This window comes from Helianthus annuus, chromosome 9 (genome assembly GCF_002127325.2).
Source record: "Helianthus annuus cultivar XRQ/B chromosome 9, HanXRQr2.0-SUNRISE, whole genome shotgun sequence".
Lineage (NCBI taxonomy): Eukaryota > Viridiplantae > Streptophyta > Magnoliopsida > Asterales > Asteraceae > Helianthus > Helianthus annuus.
This window is the reverse complement of record NC_035441.2, coordinates 187,447,670-187,472,137: the sequence shown is the minus strand read 5'-3', so window position 1 is coordinate 187,472,137 and position 24,468 is coordinate 187,447,670. Positions and strand designations below refer to the sequence as shown.

General features: G+C 34.6%; 2 protein-coding genes and 1 long non-coding RNA gene across 4 annotated transcripts; 1 reads left to right on the top strand and 2 right to left on the bottom strand.

Moving 5' to 3' along the window:
* Window positions 1-9,151: 9,151 nt before the first annotated feature.
* Window positions 9,152-9,875, bottom strand: LOC118482294. 2 transcript variants are annotated; one of them, XR_004868278.1, is made up of 3 exons: window positions 9,794-9,875; window positions 9,452-9,680; window positions 9,152-9,310 (listed from the first exon to the last, which is right to left on the bottom strand). It is a non-coding gene; the product is annotated as an uncharacterized LOC118482294 (long non-coding RNA). The 2 variants fall into 2 exon arrangements; XR_004868277.1 differs by having other exon boundaries at window positions 9,452-9,698; window positions 9,794-9,842.
* An 8,776-nt stretch (window positions 9,876-18,651) lies between these two features.
* On the top strand, window positions 18,652-20,399 carry LOC110880225. The gene is made up of 2 exons (XM_022128812.2): window positions 18,652-19,194; window positions 19,666-20,399. Exons 1-2 carry the CDS (start codon window positions 18,726-18,728, stop codon window positions 20,397-20,399), a joined length of 1,203 nt encoding a protein of 400 aa, XP_021984504.1. The 5' UTR covers window positions 18,652-18,725.
* A 1,226-nt stretch (window positions 20,400-21,625) lies between these two features.
* Window positions 21,626-22,837, bottom strand: LOC110880223 (NDR1/HIN1-like protein 13). The gene has a single exon (XM_022128811.2). It carries the CDS (start codon window positions 22,605-22,607, stop codon window positions 21,855-21,857), a length of 753 nt encoding a protein of 250 aa, XP_021984503.1. The 5' UTR covers window positions 22,608-22,837; the 3' UTR covers window positions 21,626-21,854.
* Between the last annotated feature and the right edge of the window lie 1,631 nt (window positions 22,838-24,468).

Sequence of the window (24,468 nt, the reverse complement as noted above, 5' to 3'; positions counted from 1 at the left end):
GTACATACAAAAGAGCCGAAGGTCATATTACAATGTTGGAAGCCTCAGGTGTAACCCTTATATACAACGTGGATGCCACCGACCTATCCAAAACGCCTGGGTTGAAGGATAAGGTGTTTGACAGAATTCTTTTCAACGCCCCACATTGTGGGGTGTTTGGAAAGGAATGGAGCCCAAGCAGTATCCAGTAATGGTAACAACTTTTATTTTTTATTTTTTGTTGGCAAACTATAAAATAAATAACTTGATTTTTTTTTCTCAGGAGGAACAAAAAATTAATTGATGGTGTTATGAAAAGTTGTTCTAGCTAACTCAGGGAGGAGGAATACAATGAGGGTGACGAGGAGGGTCAATCAGAGGGTGACAAGGAGGGTCAATCGGAGGGTGACGAGGAGGGTCAAACGAAGGGTCACGAAGATGGTCACGAGGAGGGTCACAAGCAGTAAATGTCCTCGTGACCCTCCGTTTGACCATCCTCGTGACCCTTCATTTGACCATTCTCGTCACTCTCCGATTGACTCTCCTTGCCACCCTCCGATTGACCTTCCTCGTCACCCTCTTCGTATTCCTCCTCCCTGAGATAGCTAGAACAACTTTTCATAACACCATCAATTAATTTTTTGTTACTCCTGAGAAAAAAAAATCAAGTTATTTATTTCATAGTGTGCCAACAAAAAATAAAAAATAAAAGTTGTTACCATTACCGGATACTGCTTCTTGGGCTACATTCCTTTCCAAACACCCCACAGTGTGGGGCGTTGAAAAGAATTCTGTCAAACACCTTATCCTTCAACCCACGGGTTTTGGATAGGTCGGTCGCATCCACGTTGTACATGAGGCTTTCAACATTGTAATATGACATTCGGCTCTTTTGTATGTACGAAATGCCATTTCTGTTGAACAAAATCAATATCGATGATAAACACAAAACAACGATTTCACAATACTTACCACGTGTGTCAAACGAGGTTGCGATGATTTGTTTTGCAACCTCTTTTGAAACTTTTTTGCCATCTTTTTTTAACGCATTTATTTTAGCATCTATCAGCGCTTCGAAAATGTTCAGTGTTTGCCCGAAATCACTCTCGCCGACTATCAGTATTGATAGATCCGGCGGAGTGGTGTACCAGGTTGCTTGCTTCACCTCTGTTTGCTGTTGCTCTGTTGGTTTTAGATTATGTGCAGGAATATGAGTCCAAGCTTGCAACGTTCATGAAGACCTTTTCCTCGTAAGACTCGATCCAAGCTGTTCGAATATTTCTAATGTATATACTTGTGTATAGCCATCAAAAATATTTCTAAGAAAGACGTTGAAGCCGCTTTACTTGGTCTCCAACGTTAACAAAGGAATATTCGAAGGCATCCCCCGTTTATAGGAAACTTTGTTTTCATTTCTTAACTATAAATAGGTGGATAAACCAGATCGAATAGGACACAACAACACTCACTGCTCTCTCGCAACTTTCACTTTCACAACAAACATTGTAACACTTAGCGATCTGATCAATATCCTGCACTGTATACTGTATCCTGACGTTTGAAGCAATAAGAAGAACAAGGCAGCTGCGATTGTCAGCTCCCGAGGTTTTATGCCGGAGATCTAGATTGATCAAGGGCTTTCCTCGTACATCATGTGTCACCCTTTACATTTTCGCTCATTGTTTGATCATAAATACAGCTCTATATCCTGAGTTGTATCTTGAAACTGTTTTTGCAAACGACTTAATCAACATATTTTCAACATTTTTTTAGCACACTACCTCACTTAACTAATTTGATCACTAAATTGCTTCGGTAATTTTTGACTAAAACAATCATGTCAAGTGAAAATATGTTTAATAAAGTGATTGTCACTGATTATAATATAACTGTTAAACACCCTAATGGTATGACGCCAAGGTGACTACAATAGGGTGTTACAAATTATCCAACTCTGTGATTTTAAGAGATGTCTTTGTGGTCCTTGAATACTATGTCAATTTGATCTCTGTGCATAAATTAGCCAAAGATAATCAACTTAGGGTTGTGTTTGATGAAGATACTTGTTACATTCAGAATTTGTACTTAAAGAAAACCCTGGTGACTGGTAGACAAACTGATGGTCTGTATTTCTGTGGTAATTCCTTCAATTATGTGATTGCTTGTTTTAATAAAGCTGAAACTATAAAGCTCTGGCACCCAAGACTTGGTTATCCTGCTGATCAAGTCTTAAATTTTTTAAATTTTAAATCTGATAAAACTAATACCGAACCCTGTGAAGTTTGTCATATTGCAAAACAACACAGAGTCCCTTTTCCTTTAAAGGAACATAAAACTTCAAGAATTGGTGACTTAATTCATCTGGATGTTTGGGGTCCATATAAGGTGTCAAGCATAGAAGGATTCAAATACTTTCTAACTGTCGTTGATGATTTTACTAGGTCTTTTTGAGTATATTTGATGAAATCTAAGGTTGAGGTTTTTGAAAATATTCAAAGTTTCTATAATCTTGTGAAAACTCAGTTTGAAGTAAATATTAAAGTTTTTTAGAAGTGACAATGGAAGCGGATTTGTTAACTCTCAAATGTCCAACTTTGTTAACTCTAATGGAATTATTCACCCAACATCATGTGCTTATACTCCTCAACAAAATGGTGTTGTTGAGAGAAAGCACAGACATTTACTCAATGTTGCTAAAGCTCTATTGTTTCAGTCTGGTGTCCCTTTAAAATTCTGGTCTGAGTGTGTTCTCACTGCTTCATATTTAATTAACAGGACACCTTTAACAGGACACCTTCTTCTGTGTTAAATGGTAGATCTCCATATGAGTTACTTTTTGGATTTGAACCTTCTCTTAGTTACTTGAAAAATTTTTGGTTGTTTATGCTTCTTTACTGTTTTGAATAATCCTGGTAAACTTGATGAAAGAGCTGAAAAATGTATTTTTATGGGGTATTCAAATTTAAAAAAGGGTTACAAAGTTTGGAGTCTAGATCAGAAGAAATTCATTTTTTCTAGGGATGTCAGTTTTTACAAAAATGTTTTCCCTTATAAAACTAAGTTGTTTTCAAAATCTGATCTAGATTACACTGATTTCTTAAATAATTCAAACTTTTTTTGATCTTCATGAATCTTCAAGTGACATAAATCCCGATATGAGAAGGTGGAAACTGATTAAGCTACGGTGACTCAGCAACATAGTAGTTCTAATGAATCAACACCTCCTGTTGATACTCAGCAGCCATCCTCTATTGATGGTATGGCTGATAATCAACAAGTGTATGAGTCTGAACCTAATCCTGTGAGGGCTGAGTCTAGTAATAGCAATGAAGAATCAAACCTTCCTGAGGGTACTCACACCACTACTAGGAAATCTACTAGGTCTGTGTCTGTTCCTAAGAAATTTGGTGATTATGTGGTGGAAAGGAAGGTCAAGTTTGGATATGAAAGAGTTGTTAATTATGCTAACTTACCTCCTGATAATATTTGTTTGCTTCAAATGTTAATAAAATTCTTAAACCTAGTTCATATCAAGAAGCTATTAAGGATACTAATTGGGTGAATGCCATGAATGAAGAGCTTAGTGCTATTCATGGCAATAATACTTGGTCTATTGTTGATCTTCCTAAAGGAAGAAAACCCATAGGCTGTAAGTGGATCTTTAAGGTTAAATACAAGTCAAATGGAGAAGTTGAGAGGTATAATGCTAGGTTAGTAGCTAAAGGGTTTAATCAAAGAGAAGGAATAGATTTTGATGAAACATTTTCCCCCGTTGTGAAAATGGTAACTGTTAGGTGTATAGTCAGTCTATCTGTTCAAAATGATTGGCCACTTTATCAACTACATGTTAATAATGTTTTTCTCTATGGAAATTTAAAAGAGGAAGTTTACATGTCTATGTCTGAAGATCTGAATGATAATCATCTTAATAAGCTGTGCAAATTAAACAAATCTTTATATGGTTTAAAACAAGCTCCCCGAATGTGGAATGAAAACCTTGTAAATGTTCTCTTGAAAATTAGGTTCTATCAATCCAAATGTGATTATTCTATGTTCATAAAGTCTTATGAAAATGTTTTTATTGTTATGCTGGTTTACGTGGATGATATCATCCTAACTGGTAACAACAAACAAGAAATTGACAATGTAAAAAGACTTCTACAGTCTGAGTTTAAAATCAAAGATTTAGGTCTTCTAAAGTTCTTTTTGGTAATTGAAGTTATTAAAACTCAAGAAGGAACATGTTTAACTCAAAGAAAGTATTGTATGGATTTATTGAATGAGTTGATGTAAACCGGTTTCATGTCCTATTGAACCAAACTACGTTGTTACAAATTTGTGTAAAAAGGAAGAAAATAATTTTGTTAATGTTAATGAATATCAAAGGCTGGTTGGGAAACTAATTTACTTGTCTCATACCAGACCTGACATAGCTTATGTTGTTCAGTTTCTTTCTCAATATATGCATAAGCCAACTATGGCTCTCTATCAAATTGCGTTCAAGTTGTTGAGGTATTTGAAAGGTGCTCCTGGTACTGGTTTAATGTTTAAAAAAGGTGACAAGTTTGAACTGTCTGCTTATGCTGACTCTGATTGGGCTAAGTGCATTGACAGCCGAAGGTCAGTTACAGGATTTTGTATATTTCTGGGAAGGTCAATGGTTTCTTGGAAAAGTAAAAAACAAAGTGTTGTATCTAAATCCTCTGCTGAAGTAGAATACAGGTCTATGTGTGCTGCCTTATGTGAGATAATGTGGTTGGTTAACATCTTACAAGAATTGCAGTTTAAAGTCACTTTCCTATTGAGTTAAGATGTGATAACATTGCTGCTTTGTCCATTGCCGCAAATCCGGTTTTTCATGACAAAACCAAACATTCTGAGATTGATTTGTTCTTCCTTCGTGAGAAAATTGCCTTTGGTATGGTCAAAACAATTGGGGTTTCTTCCTTAAATCAATATGCTGATCTTTTTACTAAAGGGTTACAACCAGTTGATCATCTCAAAATATGTAAGTGCTTGGCTCTCTCCAATCCATTTAGTATTAAAACTGAGGGGGGGGGGGGTGTTAAAGATATTAACATTCTCAGTTTTAATACTTCTTTACTTTTATTTATTTTCTTTTAACCTCCTATTTTTTCTTTATTGCAAGGTGTGGGCTGCTTCTGGGCTGCTTTGGTTTTGCCTGCTGTCTCCAGCTGGAGTTCTCGAAGACCCAGCTAGGGTTTCTTTGCTATTTATTCCTTGTGTCAGTTGAGTGAAAAGGTGCATCAGACAACATCAGCTTCTTACACAAAACCTTCATCTTCCTCCTTTTCTCTCGCATGTTCTTCGTGAGATAATTGGTGTTTCTATATTTTCTAATTTCTGTTCTAATCAGTCACACAACCTGTGTTGACTGAATCATTTGTACCTTGAAGAGTTTGCTAATAAAGTTTATCCAATTGTGTTCATTATATTGAGTTTTTTGATAAAGCCACCATGTTTATTGAATGAGAAGAGAAGAAAAATTTGCAGAAAGTTTTATTTTGTTTCTACGTCTCCTTCTCTGTTTCTAGAGTTAATTGCCATTTTCGCCCATGAGGTTTGGGCACACTTGCCATTTTCGTCCAAAATGAAGGTTTTGTACCATTTTGCCCCCAACGTTTGTAACTTTTTGCCATTTTCATCCAAATACCTAACCAAGTTACTTTATATCTTATGATGGGTTATTTTTAACCTAACCAAGTTAGTTTATACCTTATTATTGGGTATTTTTGAAATTTATCAATTATAAGAGGGTAATTTATAAATTATCTTCTAGTTATTATTAATCAGCTTTTATAAATTATCTTCTAGTAATAAATTAAATTTTGACTACTTTTGTGTCATAATAAATAAGTTTAAAAATAAGAATACACAATTTAAGAATGATTGCTTAAAAACTAAAATGATATGTACATTTATGATTAAAGCATTAACATGCAAACAATATTAAAATAAAAATTTTCGGGTTAAAATGATTATTTTTGCATTAATTCGGAAATATACGTGTCGTGTTTGGGTTTATGTACGTGACATCACGACCCGTTTAGTAACCCTAATAAAATCAATAGGTGGTTTTGGTTCAATAATTTTAGTGAAAGTTCTAGGTTGAATTGTTAATTGTGATCTGTAAAATTACATTTTAATTACAAGACTTTTAAAATTTAATTTTTTTTTGTAAAACTGTAAATGCAAACATATTAAAGTATAAATGCTTATATTATTAATGTAAAAAAATATATACACAGCTAAAAATCGTGTTATATTATAAAAATGTTAACACCAATATAATCTTATTTAGGTATACAAACATAGAAATAGATAAAAGCGTAACAATGAACAAAGCATATGTTATCATACTAGTATTAAGCCCCTGCGTTGCAGCGGTTGTTGTAAAATTGTGTCAAGTAGTACCGATGCTATACCAATGTCAGCGACCACTAACACCGGAAAAGCTCGTAAAAACAAATTAAATAAAAACGAAAAAAATAACGACGAGCGAAAAGCAGACATGAAATCTTTGAATCACGAACGCTCGTTGCAAAGAAATTAAACCGAAACGTAAAACATAGAAAAAAAATAACTAAGTCAATCCAGGACCCGCTCGTTGGTCGAACTTGTTAAACGGAGAAAAATAGATGTGTTGCGATGGACCAGTCAAACGTGAAAAAATATACGAAAAAAATGTTGAACCCCACACGCACGTTGCGGTGCATTAACTCAGAAAATTTAGAACGAAACGAAAAACTTGGGAAAGATGAAAAGTATGGTGGACCAAAATTGAAAATAAAAAAGAGTTGGGATTAAATTGCAAAAGATGAAAAACTTTGGGTTAAAAGTAAAAAAAAACAAAGGGTCTAAATTGAAAAATTAAAGTTATTTATTAATCTTAGATAGAGATAAGGATAAAAATAAATGATATTTATATATTAGTTATTAATATTAATATTAATATTAATTTTAAAAGAAATTTATTAAATAATTATAAATAAAATTTATGAGATTGAAGGAGAGAATGACACGTGGCATTATTTGGAGTCGTTTATTATAAGTTAGATTAGATTAAATGAATTGTATTTTTATAATTCGAATCTTTAATAATAGACCATCTCCAATATATATGCATTAATTAAAGTAAAAGTTAAAATTTAATGTTGGATCATCTTTTTCAAAAATAATAACTAGAAGATAATTTATAAAGGCTGATAAATAATAACTAGAAAATAATTTATAAATTACCCTCTTATAATTGATAAATTTAAAAAATACTCATAATAAGGTATAAACTAACTTGGTTAGGTTAAAAATAACCCATAATAAGATATAAAGTAACTTAGTTAGGTATTTTGATGAAAATGACAAAAAGTTACAAACGTTGGGGGCAAAATGGTACAAAACCTTCATTTTGGACGAAAATGGCAAGTGTGCCCAAACCTCAGGGGCGAAAATGGCAATTAACTCCTGTTTCTATTTAGAGGCTGACCCACTTAAGGGTTGTAACATTGGTGCTTTCATTCTTTAACTCACACATGGCTCCAAAAAAAGATACTTCCACCTCCAACACCGATGAAGTTTCTCATCCTATCCTTGACCGGCTCGATGCCATTGCCACCCATACGACCACTCAATTTGCTGCACTCCACACCACCCTCAACACTGCGTTAGCAGCCCTCACCGAGGCAATCTCCAAACTTCCAACCGCCACAGCCACCGCGTCACTAGTCTTGTTCCCCCATCACAACCACCACCGAACACCACAACCCCGCCGAACAACCCTCCGCCAAACAATCCACCGCCGAACAACCCTCCACCGATCAACTTCGCCATGCGAACACCCAAAATTCACCTTCCTACATTTGACGGCTCCAACCCACTTGATTGGGTATTTCAAGCAGAGAACTATTTTACGTTCTACCATGTTCCGGTCAACCAATGCCTCGCAATTGTCTGTTTCTATTTTGTGGGTGAAGCATTATCATGGTACAAACATTTGCACAATAACCATGTGTTGGGTACTTGGCCGGAATTTGTACGAGCACTTGAACTCCGATTCGGCCCTTCCACTTATGAAAACCACCGGGCTACATTGTTTAAGCTTCACCAAACAACATCGATGATTGCTTATCAAGCTGAGTTTGAGAAGATTAGCAACCGTGTTGTCGGCTTGACACCGGAAGTCTTGAAGAACTATTTTATATCGGGTCTCAAACAAGAAATTAACTCAGAACTCGCCTTACATCACCCTCGAACTCTCTATGATGCCTACTCGATTGCTAAGTTTATAGAAGATAAAATTAACGTCGGTCTTCTTGACACAAACCATTCGGGCTCGCCACCTTTGTCAACCAAACCAACCCAAACCCAGTCCTTGTTGGGTGCTCCTTCCACTTCGGCACAACCACTACCCATCAAGAAGCTTACGCCCGCTGAAATGCAGACACGCCGAGCTGCGGGTCTTTGTGTTAACTGCGACGAACGTTATCAACCAGGTCACCGTTGTCAACCTCCTAAATTTCTGTTCATGCAAGCGGATACCAGTCCACCATGGCTCAGTCTTGAGGACAAGCCCGTTTTTGAGGATGGGAGACTTGATACGGGTCCACGACCTTAACTCAAGCAACCACATTTTCCTATTAAGTTAAATTAGGCTTGCATGCATTGCATGTTTGTTTTACCCACTTAGTTTTCCATGTTCCCAATATCACCCATGTTTCCCATTATCTCACACATGTTTCCTTCCAGTTACGTATGCATTACATGTTCCCCTTTTCAAGTTGTAAGGCTATATAAAGCCACCATGTTTATTGAATTTATTGAATGAGAAGAGAAGAAAAATTTGCAGAAAGTTTTACTTCTACCTCTCCTTTCTATTTCTATTTAGAGGCTGACCCACTTAAGGGTTGTAACAGTTCCCGCATCTCAATCAATGAAATATCCGTAAAAAGCATACCTATGAAATCAACAAAATGCACATACCTATGGTTAATTGTTTTAAATGTTTGCCTTTAGCTCATTTTCTATATTAGTTTTTGTAGTCCACTCAATTTCAAAATTCCCTAGTCAATTCTAGCCGTAGAACTTTCAGTCTCAACCAAATTAACTATATAAAGTCATTGGTTTTTCATTTTCATACAATAAACAAAACCTGAGAAACTCGAATCAACAAAAAGCCTTACCAGAGATGCAAAGCCCTAATTTGTCGTAACCGCCGCTCCGGGTGACTATCGCAACAAAATCACCATGCTTAGCCGTCACCTGTCATCAGTGTCTCAATCGCTGGCCGATGAACCGTAGATAACTTTTGTTGGGTCTATAGTACAAATTATACACATCAATCAGTTAATACTTAATAATAGCCAGATACTCAACAAACAATCACTAATCTTGATTTGCGACAACAAATACGAAACCCATACTCATATAAAAGTAAATAAAAGGTGTATAAACTCACAGATTTACGGTGACCATGTAAACCGTCATCGCCGTCCCCAGCTTCTTCAACCATTCTTCTCCGAGAAAGTTCTCCGCGGACGGCGTAAAGAAGATTCCTAGATGTTTGATTACAGTTAACTTCCGGGCTGTAAAGGGCACTTAGGGCTTCTTCCGCTTGACACATTTTTGCATCCACAGAGGTAGGTTAAGGATAACCAGCCATGATTTTTGTACCGAAACAACAAACCCTAGAAACACTTTGTACACTTATTTGTTGAAAAAAAAAGATGAATCAAAATGCACCCTCATGAAATATCGCTGATGCAAAATCATATGTTGAAAAAGAAGAAACGTAACTTACCAAGATGATCAGCTCTTTAAGAGGAGGCAAATGGTCTCGACGGTCGCTGGTTTCATCAGTGGAGAAGGTATTGGCACTAAATATAAAGTCATTATATGCCCGAAGGGTATCAACATATGTTTTACATCGATCGAATACCATAAAAACCCTTATTGGTACCAGTTTTGTTGTTGTTCGGCCAAAATGGGTTTGTTCATCTTGGCACATGTACAATACCACACTTGCTATAACTCATGATACCAAAAAGACTCTAATTTGAATACAACTCTGTTTTCAACATTGTCCGTTCATAATCGGTTCGGTTTATCATGGCACCCGTATGGTACCGGCACTCGTTATAGCTTACGATACAAAAAAAACACTTTATTAAAAATAGAACTTCGTTTTCGAAAAGAATTATATCGTAACATTCATTAAAAAAAAACTTTAAACACAATTGCGCATTCGTATTTCTTTTTTACAAAGTCAATGAACAGGTGTTAATGTGTTATTAAAGAAAAATCAAATCAATTTTAAATTAAATGGGTTAAAGTGTTTATTATTTATAATAATATACCGAGTGAAATTGAAACCCAAACGAATAAACACATGTTGATACAAATGTAATGTATCCTTGTTTGAAATGAACCATCCAAACCGTTGGTCATGAACTGCCTATTAGACCACTTTTGATCCTTGATTTAAAAAGTCCAGAACCTGAGCTCGTTGTGAGTTCGGTTGACCAGTCAAGTTCACTTGTGGTTCAGAACATTCAAGTGTGCACCCTAATGTCCCTAAATCTTGTGTATAGTGTAACATTGTGGGACAAAGAGAATATTAAACTAACACTTTGGTCGTAATTGGAGGCCATGATTTCAGTTTCTAGCTATCACATGTAACATGTCCGCATGTGTCATCAATTATGTTGGATTATAAAATTTTGGCCTTAGGTGTCATTTTCTCATTATTTCCTATTCCTTATTCAATACTTTTATTTAATATATTTAATGTTGATCAATGAAAATAGAAATATGGACATAAATAAATAAAGAGTACATTACTATTTTGACCCCCATGGTTTAGTGAGTTAAACTATTAAAGTCTGAAAAGAAATATTTTTCACATATCAGACACTGAGATTGCATTTTGTAATATTTATTTTCCCTAACACTAACTTTGTTACTTTTGTCCAGGGGCGATGCTTTGAAGGGGCCGGGAGGGACGCCCGACCCCCCGAACTTTTCGGCCAGTAGTGTTATATATGTAGTTTCATATAGTTTTTTTTGGGTATATTTTTTGACCCCCCGGTTCTATAGAAATTTTTGGGTATATATGTTTTCCACCCCTTTAAAAAATTTCAAGCTTTGCCACTGCTTTTGTCCATTTAGGTGATATGGTATGTTGGCCCTTTCACACATTAGGGGCTATTTATGTAAGTGACAAACTTCTTTTAATATTAAAGAGAATATTTGTGTAATTATTTAAGTTTTTTTTATTATTTTGTTAATTTCATGATCATTATTTAATAAAATACGTTTTAAATATAAGAAAATTTGTATTTTATAAACAAAATTTATTTGTTTTTAACCTTTTTTAAAACAGACCATTTTCTAAAATTGTTCATCTTCAAACCATTTATTTTTTAAACAATTTGATTCTTTTAAGTCGTTCATTTTTATAATCATTTGTTTTTAAACCGAGCCTCTTAGAACGTTTTTGTAAATCGTTCATTTTTTAGACTTTGTATTCTATAATTTAATTATAACCGTTAGAGAAACAAAAAACTTAAAAAAATGAATGATTTAAAAATAGAAGGAATTAAAAAGTGAACGATTTTAAAAATCGAATGAATTTAAAAACAGTCGATTTTGAACAAATGTTTGGTTTAAAAATCGAAATATTTTTAAAAGATCGTTGTTTATAAAATACAAATAGTTAAAAAGTTAAATTAACAAATGCAAGGTTTAAAAAGCGAACGAATTTAATAAATAAAAGGTTAAAAATGAGAGAATTTTGAACAGTCGAACGGTCTAAAGAAATGCAAGATCGAAAAAATGATGAATCATTCTAAAAAAAGTTTAAAAAATGAGCGATCTTTTCAAACTTTTGTTCAAAATTCGTTCATTTTCAAACCTTTTGTTAATTAAAACCGTTCGCTTTTTAAAAACTTACATAAAAAACGGAGTATTTTAATAAAAAGAAAACAAAGTTTAAAACCTTTTGTTAATTAAATGTCTATAAGTAAATTATAGAATACAAAGTTTAAAAGGATGACTTTAAACGGTTTAAAATGAAGGATTTTTTTTAAAGATGGACGGATTTAAAAACAAATGAATTTATAAACAATGTTTATAAAATATAAATTTGTATATTTAAAATGTATTTTATTGAATAATAATCGTTCAAATAACAAAATAATATAAAAAACTTAAATGATTACATAAGTAGTTTCTTTATATTTAAAGAACAAAATAATATAAAAAACTTAAATGATTACAAAAATAGTTTCTTTATATTTAAAGAACTTTGTGATTTACATAAACAATCACTAATGTGTAAAAGGATCAAAATACCCTTAGATTCAATTGGACAAAAGTAACAAAGTTAGTGTTGTGTACCAAAACATTACAAAATGCAACCATAGGGTCTGGTACGTCAAAAGATTTATTTTTAGGCTGTAAGTGTTAAACTCGCTAAACCATAAGGACCAAAATAGTAATTTACTCATGAATAAAAATAGACGTGTTTGTATATAACTTTCTGTCTGCAAAAATATATATACTTGTATCTTATTGGTATATGAATGTTGAAAGAATGTTTAGTGAGAACCTAAAAGAAAAATATGAGGATTTGGAATTGCTTTTGGCAAAATTTACCAATCGACAAACAGTTAAACTGCGTAAAAAAGTTATATTTAAATTGATTATTAATTTGTTATTCGCTGGTTCCGGGTTGTTGGAGAGTGGAGACTTCTTTAAATAAATATCCCATTTTTTAAAACGTTTGATTACATCTATATCTATATTTATCTATACTATATGATAAAAGAAACTAATGGAAGGACACATGTCATTTATTGAAGTTATCTGTTTTTTATAGATAATTAAATAATATCAATTAAAAGGTAATTATAAATTAAATTTAATATAAATTTAAACAATTCACATAGGAGATAATCTAATATTTTAAAATATTTATTAGATTTCAAAATTCTTTATCCTGAAATTAACAAAAGATATACGCTAAATATAAATTAATATAATGTAAATAATTTATTTATTTTATTAAACTAAATTAGTTAAGAGTAGAACCTATTTCAAAAATGTTTATAAGGGGTAAACAAAAATATTAATCAATGTTTATTGGTTCTATACTTATTTTAGTGTTCAACTCTCAACTCAAATACGGTAATCACCATATTTACTTGACATTTATAAGAATCATCACCGCAATCAACCCATCCATCGTATATCGAGTATATCCGTTAGTTTTTTTTAAACGATATAAATTTTTATTAGATTCATTCAACCTCTATAATAAACCAGGTTTTTTAAATATATAACATTTTTGTTTTTTACTATAAAAAATTACATTTATACAACTCGTGTAATGCACGAAGTTTTTTAAAATATAACTTTTTTATTATGTAGTATATAAAATTAGATTTATTCAATCCATATAATACATAGAGTTTATAAAGATATAACTTTTTATTGTTTGATATATAAAATTACATGTGCTCAACCTGCATAACACATGAGATTCTTAAAAATGTAACTTTTTCATTATTTAATATATAAAATTAAATTTACTCAACCTATGCAATACATGGGGTTATTAAAAAAAACTATTTTTATTATTTAATATATAAAATTAAATTTTTTCAACCCATATAATAAATGAGATTTTTAAATATATATTGTTTTATTATTTGGTATATAAAATTACATTTATTCAACCCGTGTAATACACGGGGTTCTAACCTAGTGTATTTCATAAATAAATAGAATTAAGGGTGTAGGGAGTGGTTAGATACTTGAAAGTGGTAAACTTCAAAATCAACCAATGAGAGTGTGCCATGTCAAAGTGGTAAAATATGTTCAAAAGTGTTGGCAATGGTTAGACACTTCATGAATTGGTAAACTATTTAAAAAAATGAAAAATGTGTGATTGGTTGAGATGGCATAGACCCCACCTCACACACACCCCTCTCTCCATCCTACCCTCCCTTTCCCCGCATCGGCAACCCCTCACTGATTTCTTCCCCACAATCGGTAAAACATGTGCGGTAAAAAGGTTGGCATCGGTCACCGATCGATGCCGCATGCCTTTGCCGCTGCCACTCCAGACCGCCTAAGGCTCGTTTGATGAAACGCACAAATGATCAAAACAATTAACGATATATGGATCTTGTAACAAATCCCCAACTCTGAAGGTAGAGATAAAACGTGTCTACATCTCATTCTCCCTGAACCCTATCAATAGCTGTGAGATTTGACTGAGCATGGTTGTTGTTCTTGTAACACACAAAATTCACTAAATATTAACCCTACAACAAAACAAATACTTGTCTATTATTTAGGGTGTAAGGGGTGCTCACCTCTTAGGTGAGTCTCCCCTCTTACACGTAACCAACCAGAATAAGCCACGTCAACTCCCCTCTAACACTCCCCTAATACCCCTTTTTGATGGCGGCACTCCCCTATTAGGTGAGTTGGTTTTTTTTTAAAAAAAAAAAAAAAAAAGAAAAGGAAACTTTTGATTGGTCAAGCTCTCCCTCTCTCCTCCCTCTCTCCTCCCCTCTCTTCGGCAGCCACTCACCCATTTCCCACTCTCTCTCTAACTCACCTATTCATTGGCAGCCCCCCCCCCCCCCCTAATAGGTAAGCATGGTCACCGATGGGGTCCCCGAAGGGTGCCCCGATCACCCTTATGGACTCTTTATGCACCCTTTAAACAGTTTCAATATGATTTCAATGTGCACCTCTCCGACTCTCCTCACGAATTTGTTCAACATAAATTTATATTTAGGGTGCTAGGGGTGCTCCTTATACGAAGAGTGGTAAACTCTCCACCTAACCAATGACCTCATGTCATATCAACTACTCTCTTTACTCCTCATTTTGCACTCAAACATTACGAGCGCTTCAGCCAAACAATTTTTTTTCTTAGAAAAAAACGAAGCTAAATTTATGATTGGTTGGAAGAGTGTGGGTCCACCATTAACCATCTTTCTCTCTTCTTTCCCACCTCGGTGACAACTCCCCTCTTCAAGCTCACTCACCACACACCGATGGGCCGGCAGCGTTGTGCTCGTGTTGTGACCCCATCCCGCACCAAAGTCACCGAAGACACCCCGAGTACCCTTATATAGTGATTAATTAGATTTCTCACGAATTCAAATATTCACAATGATGTTTTTTTGTTACATGCACAACGATGCGTTTTTTTTTTTTTTTTTTTTTTTTTGTTAAAAGATGATTCTTTATAAAATATAGAATATAGAACTATTTCAAGATTTACAACCAATCAAAATCTTTAGTACAAAAAAATGTGTTCCAAATCTTTTTTTGTTAGTGAGACATCTATTAGGTCATTAACGAACATAAATCTACTTCTAATGTCTTCTATTTTTCACATAACCCCGCTTACAACTTGTATAGACTATCTGACATAGCTTTGGACGTGTAATACTCGGTTAAAGAGATATAGCTTTGGACTAACCGACATACGAGCAAAAGGACATCCAATTGATCTTCTCTAGAGGATAGATAAGTCTTTAGTTGATCAAAGGGGTCAGCAAGATCTAGAAATACAATTATTAGTTATCATTGCTAATGCTCTATAGAACTCCTTTGGGCTCTTAATCAGGTTAGTGGTTGTAGATGTATAAGTTGAGAAAGTTCAAAAAGTGCATAACTTTGATCGTGATTTAGGAGAATTGACACATGAACCATTAAATATGATTTTGCTTGAACACGAACCAATAAATGTATAGAATGAAAATGATGAAGAATTATTCATAGGAAGGTCAGAGTAGACAGTAGTCATGAGGATAGTAAAGGTAGTGATGAAGAATGTGATGACGTGTTACACCCCGACTCGCAACAGAATGATACGGGGCATGATAATTGCTCATAGCTCATGAAAATAATTCATACAACGTTCAAATCAGGAAACATAATATAATATTACAATTTTTTTTCTAAGCCCGTCCTGTGTGTCCGCATCTTCCAATCCTCATACCCGATTTCCTGTATTGTGTTGAAAAAATAATTTTGGGTCAACAAAAGTTAGTGTAGTTAGTGAGCAATCCTTATTTTTATAAAATGATTTTATATTATTTTCATGAAAAAGTTTTAACATATTTTTCAAAGGCTAATATAAATGTCACAAACAACGAAAACATGTATACCAATGAGAATATACAAACAAGTGAATATACGACAACCTAATTAGCCGGTGGGTCCACAATGACATAATAGAATACAATATACTACAACATCACATAACAAATAAATAAATCACAACTACACATCCATATAATAACACTTTGAATTTTTGCATGTTGATAATAAAGTGAATAAAACACATACGTAACACGATACACCCCAAGATCTTTAAATGTAAAATAGTGAAAACAACAGAATTACTCACGGATTGCGAAGTCCATGAGAATTACCGCACGAAGAGAAATGAATAGAATCTAAAAATATAAACAACCACCCTAAAATATAAATAAATAAAGTGCCGAGCGATCGAACAATATCTTAATTTTAGGAAATTGGGTTCTCCTATTTGGGGACTTAAATTATATAAAATAATCATTCAATATAATAACCAAATCAGTATATATATTTTCTAAAACAATTAAACATTATTAATTCTTAAAAAAATACCAATTTAATAGGCTATCATATTTTGTAAATGCCAAAAATTAGACAAATTCATTAAATTCATCTAATAATTTTATAAATCAAATTAAATGATTATCTTATATTCTAATTTAAAATATTTAGTTTTATAAAGGAATTTATTTGTTTAACAATTTCATAAATCTTTTAATTATAAGATAATTATAAAAAAATATAGAAAAATTCTAAACATCCTCACAGCACCAAAAGCATTTTCATTCTGTCACACTTGCTATTCGAAAACAGTGTCCATCACCAAGTTCAACGCCATGGTATCCAGTCTGTTTAAACTCAGAAGTGCATACGGATGGGTCGTCACCAAGAAAACCGGCAGGTCATCAGAATCCGACCTGCTAGCTTTTGCGAGGTGAGAATCAAAAAGCTTCAGTGGAGACAAAATCCAACGACGATTCTCATAATCCCGACTCAAAATGCTGGGAAAACTTAAAGGCATCAGAATCTGGGCTCGAAATGCTCGAAACCACTTGTGGTTTCTTATCTTGAACCACTTTGGTGGTATGTTTGGTGGTTGAGGTCTTTGAACATACAGTTGGTGTGCGTGTTAAAACTAAGGATAATTGTTAAGTGAGAATAATGAGAAAGGGGTATGATTTTGATTTTGGGGATATGAAAGTGGAGGCGTTGGTGGGTTTGATGAGGATATTGTCATAGGCAGGGGAGTAAACGAACCGGGCCGAGTCTGAGCTCGGCTCGTCATGTTTTTATGAAGCTCGAGCTCGGCTTGGTTCGAGCCTACTTATTTGAGCCCGAGCTTGACTGGACTTGAGTTATTTTAAGAACAACCTCAGACGGGATAAAAACTCGGCTTGAGCTCGCTTCAATATTGCTTAAACGAGCCCAACCATAAAATACCGACATGATTTGGTTAGGGATGTTCTTTTTGACATATTCAGGTGCGCTGGTATTTCTGCTAAGAAAGAGGCACCCGTTAATTTCTTAACAGACCCGTTGGAAGGGAGATCTACCCTTCGACCGGCCGACATTCTGGTCTTTGGATGGGTAGGAGGAAAACATGCTTGTGTGGATCTAACAGGGGTTTCCCCGCTTGTGGGCTTAGGGGGTAGTGCTTTCACGGTGGGTCAGGCTGCTTTAAAGGCTGCTTCGGGTAAAGTGACCAAACATGAGAAAGCGTGCCTTGACAACCAACACGTGTTTATCCCATTTGCTTTTGATACTTTTGGTTTTCTGGCGCCAGAGGCTGTGGACCTACTTAGTCGAGTTCAAAGGGTCATGCATAGTAATGTTATGACCCCGAGATCTATGAACGTAGTTTTTAAAAGGCTTAGTTTTGCTATTCAAAAAGGCGTAGCGGCGCAGCTTGTTGCCCGTTTACCAACTATTTCGATGTAAAAAAAAAATAAATAAATAGTGAAATGGTTACCAAAGTGAAACCACATGTGAAATTACAATTTTTAAACTAATAGACTTAAATAGTGATTTTTGACAAAACAAATGGACGAAAACGAAAACAGTAATTAACTAAAAAAATTATAATATTCAAATATAAGGTGTTTTTTTAATGTTTCCAAAAATGAATATTTTAATATTAAACCAAACCACCCAAGTATCACTGGTTTGGAAATTTGATTCTGGTTGATGTAAGCATTTAATGCCTTAATGGGGTGTTGCGTTTGTTTGCAACATGCAAGAAGCGTGAACAACGCCAATGGGGCCAGACAAGACCTCAACACACGACGCGGTTTATTCCACCGACAATGAGGTCACCTGTAATGGGGCGCTTTAGCCCAACATAGCGCCATTATAGCGCCTGGAACACCGCCCCCCTGGGCGCTATGTTCCAAATTTTTTTACCGGCGCGATAAACATAGCGGCGTGAAGACAAAATATTTGAATTTTTTTGACCGTTTGTAACGGTCATTTTCCTTAAAAAAAAAAAAAAATTCATTTTATTTTCAACTTTCCTTTAAATCAATCTCATCTCTCCCAAATTTTTTACCACACACCTTCAAACTCTCATCTCTCCCAAATTTTTTTTACAATTCTTCATATTTTATACAATGAATCCATTCAACCGGGGCTTCATTCCTCCGCGATCTAGTGGCAATCCTACTCGTCCCGTGGCACCGGTTCCCACTAGACCCAATCCTTTCGGCTCCGGTTTTCTCGACTACAATCAACAAAGTCCCGGGTTCATGAATCTTTTGAACCAACCGCTATCATGGGACCCTAATCTCTACGGGTGGAACCCAAGTCAAAACATGGATGGGATGGGGTCGTCTCAAGCGTTTGGGTCGGCTCAAGCGTTCGGCTCCCCACTACGCGAACCCGATGTTGTTCCGGAGACGCAACCCGAGGTACCGGATACGCAACCGGAGACGCAAAAAGGAAAAGGAAAAGCAAAACGGGCACATAAAAAGAAAGTTGAAACCAACACCCGAACGAAAAAAAATGTGCAAACGTGGGAGCCCGAAGAGGAGTATGCGTTAACCCGCGCTTTCATCGATGTTTCGGAGGACCCGGTCATAGGTATTTTTATTTTTTTTTTCTGTTTTTATATTTTTTTTTCTGTTTTTATATTTTTTTTTCTGTTTTTTATATTTTTTTTTCTGTTTTTTTTATTTTCGGTTATTTATTTTCTGTTTTTAAATTTTTTTTCTGTTTTTTTTATTGTCAGTTTTTTTTTATTTTCTGTTTTATTATTTTATGTTTATTATTTTATGTTTTTTTTTTCTGTTTTTTATTATTTCCAGTTTTATTTTCTGTTTTTATTTACTTTCTGTTTTTTATTTTTTTTTTCTGTTTTTTATTATTTCCAGTTTTATTTTCTGTTTTTATTTACTTTCTGTTTTTTATTTTTTTTTCTGTTTTTTATTATTTCCAGATTTTATTTTCTGTTTTTATTTACTTTCTGTTTTTTATTTTTTTTTCTGTTTTTTATTATTTCCAGATTTTATTTTTTATATTTTGAGCTAACATTTAATATTGTTTTGTGTGTAGCAAACAATCAAAGTAAAACCGTATTTTGGAACCGAGTACGAGAAATCTTTTTCGAGCTCATGGGTAGGGGAGAATACCGCCTACCGGACTCTATATCGGGGAAGTGGACCGATATAAACAAGAGGTGCACAAACTTTCAAACCGTGTACCAACGCTTGTATTCCGGATGGAAAAGTGGAAGTAGCGATGAAGACATTACGCAAGAGGCATTGGTCGAGTATACGGAGGCTAATGGCCATTTCCCGTACATGAAGTGTTGGCAAATCCTTCGCCATAGCCCCAAATGGGCCGTCGTAACTACTCCTAGTGGTCGTTCGGGAAATACACGGCCATCAAAGAGGTCCAAAACAAACGAGTCCGGTGAACCCGAAACGCCAACCTCCGACGCTCGAAACATCGGCTTGGACGAGGATATTCCGGATGACGAGCCGGTGGAGGAGCTACCAAGACCGCCCGGAAGAAAAGGCCGGGCGAAAAAACCCGAGTCCTCGTCGATGTCTATGGGAACGGATATGAGTCACGCATTTTCGGAGATAAACAAGCGGCTTCAAGACATACACGAACTCGGTAACAAACGTTTGGAGGAGAACGAAAAAGTTACGGAGATTATGCGGGATCGACAATGGGCTAACGACTTTGACTTCTACTCCAAACCGCATGACCACTTAACGGGAAAAGCTTTGAAAATGGCGTTGGCTCAAAAGGAGCGGATTGAAAAAAAATATAATCTTTGATTGTGTAATTTTTTTTTTATGCTAGTTTAATGTTTTTTTTTCTAGTTTCATGTTTTTTTTTTATTTTATTGTACTTTTTTTTATTTAATGAAATGAATTTTATTTTTAAAAAACTTACAAAATGAATTAAAAAATTAAAAATGAAAAAAGAGTAATGATTACACAGGGGCTTTATGACTACGGCCCCAAATTGCATAAAGCCCCATAAAGCCCCTTTGCTGACGTGGCATGCCACATGGCGCATAACGCCCCTTTGAGGGCTTTATGACTACACATGGTCTGACCACCATCTAGGTGTTGTTTGACTTTCGGAATTGCGTTTACAAAAAAATTAGCTTGTACATAGTTATCAGTCTTTTTATATATCTTAAAAAAAATTATATATATAAAAAATGTACTGTACAATATCCCTTAACATACGATATGTATGCGATCAGAATATAACATGCGGATTTTGGGAAGTCTTCCGAGTTTGTGAGCATGCGGATTTGCGAGAAGTCTTTCCGAGTTTGATGAAGTCTGTCGAGTTTGTGAACATGCGGATTTGAGAGATATAACATGCGGGATTTCGTTTTTGAGGTTTATAACATGCGGATTTTTCATCGTGTACGTATCGTACGTTAAAGGCAATTGTACGTTAAAGAGAAAAACATACGATGATATTTTTCGTAAACAGTATAATTACAAGAACTGAAGTAATAATGAATCAAGAACACGGATCAACTAGAAAAATACTTGTGCTAGTTAACAACCATTAATTTTTCTTCTTGGTTTTCTTTTATAAACCGGTTTAAACTTGTAGTATTTTTCTTTTGTAACCATATCATGACATACTTTGGATAGTTATTGAACCATAATCATGATAGTTAAGATCAAAATAACAATCAACGTCCTTGCTTAATAGTCACTACTGTTGTCTAATATGTATAATTATTGAACCATAATGCTATGATAAATTTTTTTTGAACAGCAAAATTCACACTAAATCCGTCTTTAGCATGGCTCAAACCTTTGATATTACGTAGAGCAACACCTTAACTGCAATAACTTTGCTAATTAAACCCTTAAAGTTGTAAGTGTTTATACATCACATACTAATTGAACCCTTAGTTGGACAAATCCGTATACAATAAAACACTAGTAAATCTTAATGCTATACTTCACATGTCATGTAACTAACACAAACAAAAACAGTTATTTTAACCGATTTACAAAAAATACTAGAATTCATAACAAAAATTCAGTTTCGAATTATACCTTAATCAAAAGATATTCAAACTTATGATATATTCTATAGATACAACCCATCCTGTTCCTAAACATGCATATTATATCATAAAAAAAAAACCAGTAAATTTTGAACAAATATAGTTGCTTAAAAATTAAAATTCAAAAATCAAATCACACATTTTTTTTCTTCAATTTTCAATTCAAAACCAAACATCTCAAATCAAATCAAACCGTCCATTTCCAGATCTTAATCCTCAGATCCACCTTACATTTCGCACCGGACGTCGTCGCCGTCGTCGGCGTTTTTCCGGCAGGAGCCACCGCCTTAATTCCATCACACGTAACCCTAATCGGCAACCTCTTCGTCTTAAAGCTTCCGATCTTCGCCTTCACTTTCGTATCCAGCCGGATCTTCAACGGCACACTCTTCTTATTCTTCAGATCTGATTTCAAATTGTTATCATCCACACTCTGTCCACTCGCCGTCACAATCGTCCTCAACGACGTCGTATTCTTCTTCTTCATTTCAAACGCCGGTATCGTTCCGTCACCGACATTAACGCCGTTAGAATCGAACGAAACGGAAACCGGATCGTAGTAGAACACAATCTTCTTGTTAGGGTTTCGAGCGGTTACAGTGAAATTAAACCTCGAGTTGAGTTTATTCGCTGACGTCAGATTGAATTGAGTGACGTGGAGAGCGGAGACGGAGAACGTAGGGCGGTGAGGACGGTAGAGCACGTACATCACTCCGCCGGCTACGGCGGCGATAACTATCAAAACAATTATAGCGAAAGTGATCCAGAGACAGAAACAACAGCAGCAGCTGCGGCGACTGCGACGGGGTTGTGGACGGTAAACTGGACGGGAGTTGTTGTAGAGTTGTGCTTTGGTGGCCGGAAAGGTAGGGTTTGCAGTGGTGGTGGCGGGGGGTGGGCCGGCGGCGGGTTTGGCGGCAGGGTAGATTTTTTCTGCCATTGGATATGAAGGGGTGATTTGTGAAGTGGATACGATGTGTGTGTGTATATAATTTGGTTGTGTGGGGAAATGGTAGGTTAGATATCTTTGTAAATGTGTGAATTGGTGGCGAGGGTGACGCCGGAAAGTGACAGAGTAGAGAGAGAGAGCGACCCTGTAACAAGGGAGGTGGTGCAAGGCTGTTATCGGAGTTGGAGGGAATACATCAATTTCCTTTATTCCTTTTATATATCATATATATTGTGTGTGTGTATATTTATAGTGATAGGTTATAAAAGTTAGGTTTTTACTCATCTTAATATCGATTCGATAATTACCATATATAGATATATGTGGTTAATTTAGGGTTGTTCATGAGTAGAGTCTTGTTAACTTATGCTAAGCTTGATTATAAACCGAGCTGAAAATCCTAGCTCAGGCTCAGCTTAGTTTGGTTTTAAACTGAATTGGGCTGGCTCAATTTGGTTTGGCTCGATTTAAAAAGGCAAATTTACAAGTAACTTTCAAAATTCAATGGTTTAAAATATTATTCAATAGTTCAAAATAATATATCTAAAATAAGTTTAATCTAATGCGTTACAAATCAAAATCAAGTTCTATAACATAAAAATAAGTTTTAACTTTCTACGGAATCATTATTGGTTCATTAGCATGATAATTAATCTTTAAGTATGTTTTAGATATTAAATTACACTCCTAAAATACATGTAAATAATAATCTTTTTTTTTTGTAATATATTTTAATATATCAAAGAATAAATGTATTACGAGTAAAATAATTCGAGCTAAGGCGAACCAAGATACCAAACCGAGCCAATCTGGCTTGTTACGAGTCGAGCCGAGGTAGGCTCACTTTCTAACCGAGACGAGTCGACTCAGCTCAGTTTCAAACCGAGACACATCGAGCGAGCTTTTTTCAAGCTAAATCTGAGCGAGCTTTGTGTCGCAAGCTTTTTGGACAAGCCTAGTTTAATTATCGTTTAATAAAGATTATGAAACTAAACGTAGACTTGCAAGGACATAATAGATATATGTGTTTGTGGTTGAATTGTTAAACTACACGGTTCCCATTAGTTAAAAGTAATAAAATGACTGTTAAAAAAAAAGTAATAAAATGAAGTAAATTACATATTACGCCCCTTTATGATAACTTTTGGTTTTGGATAAAGAGCAGGCGACAATGCTTTACGTTTGATTGGGTAGATCTTGAATTTGTACACCCTTTTCTACATCCTCCAACTTGTAATTTGGATGCACAAAAGTCTAGTGTAATTGTCGAAATTAAAAGAAATAACATGTATTTGATATACGAATAAAGGGCACAATCAAGTGTATAATCCGTAATTTACTCTAACAAAATGCATTCCGTGAAAACGTTGCTTATATTATCGTGCAAATAATTGAGTTTGATGTAAATAACATATATTAAAAGGTAGGCGGTCTTTTAATATTTTTTATAGTTGGCTTTTTGAGATTTTTATAAGCGTTATTAATTTAATCATACTACTAAACAATTTAAATAGTCAATAGTAAATTAAATAAGTTATGTCCGCTAACAAAAGGAACAACAAATAAAGGTATATTCGTGTTGATAAAGAGTGACAATATTTATAAGTTGAATATCACGTCAGAGTATATATATACACACCGAGGTTAGTTGTATTTATCCACTAATAGATATTGATTACTTTTTGATAAACTGATAATCTTTTAATCTACTTTAATTATGCTCCTAAAATACATATGCGTAAAAATAGTAAAAATGACAAGAAAATTCGGTGAAGAGAGCCATTTGATTCTCGTGTGTTGGATTGTCTGCTTTTTTTTATATTAAATTTAAATAATCCCAACTTTTAATTAT

Coding starts and splice junctions, on each gene's coding strand:
- LOC110880225 (XM_022128812.2), top strand. CDS start 18,726: ATGAATCCATTCAACCGGGGCTTCATTCCTCCGCGATCTAGTGGCAAT. Junction 19,195..19,665: donor TTCGGAGGACCCGGTCATAG/GTATTTTTATTT, acceptor TTTTGTGTGTAG/CAAACAATCAAAGTAAAACC.
- LOC110880223 (XM_022128811.2), bottom strand. CDS start 22,607: ATGGCAGAAAAAATCTACCCTGCCGCCAAACCCGCCGCCGGCCCACCC.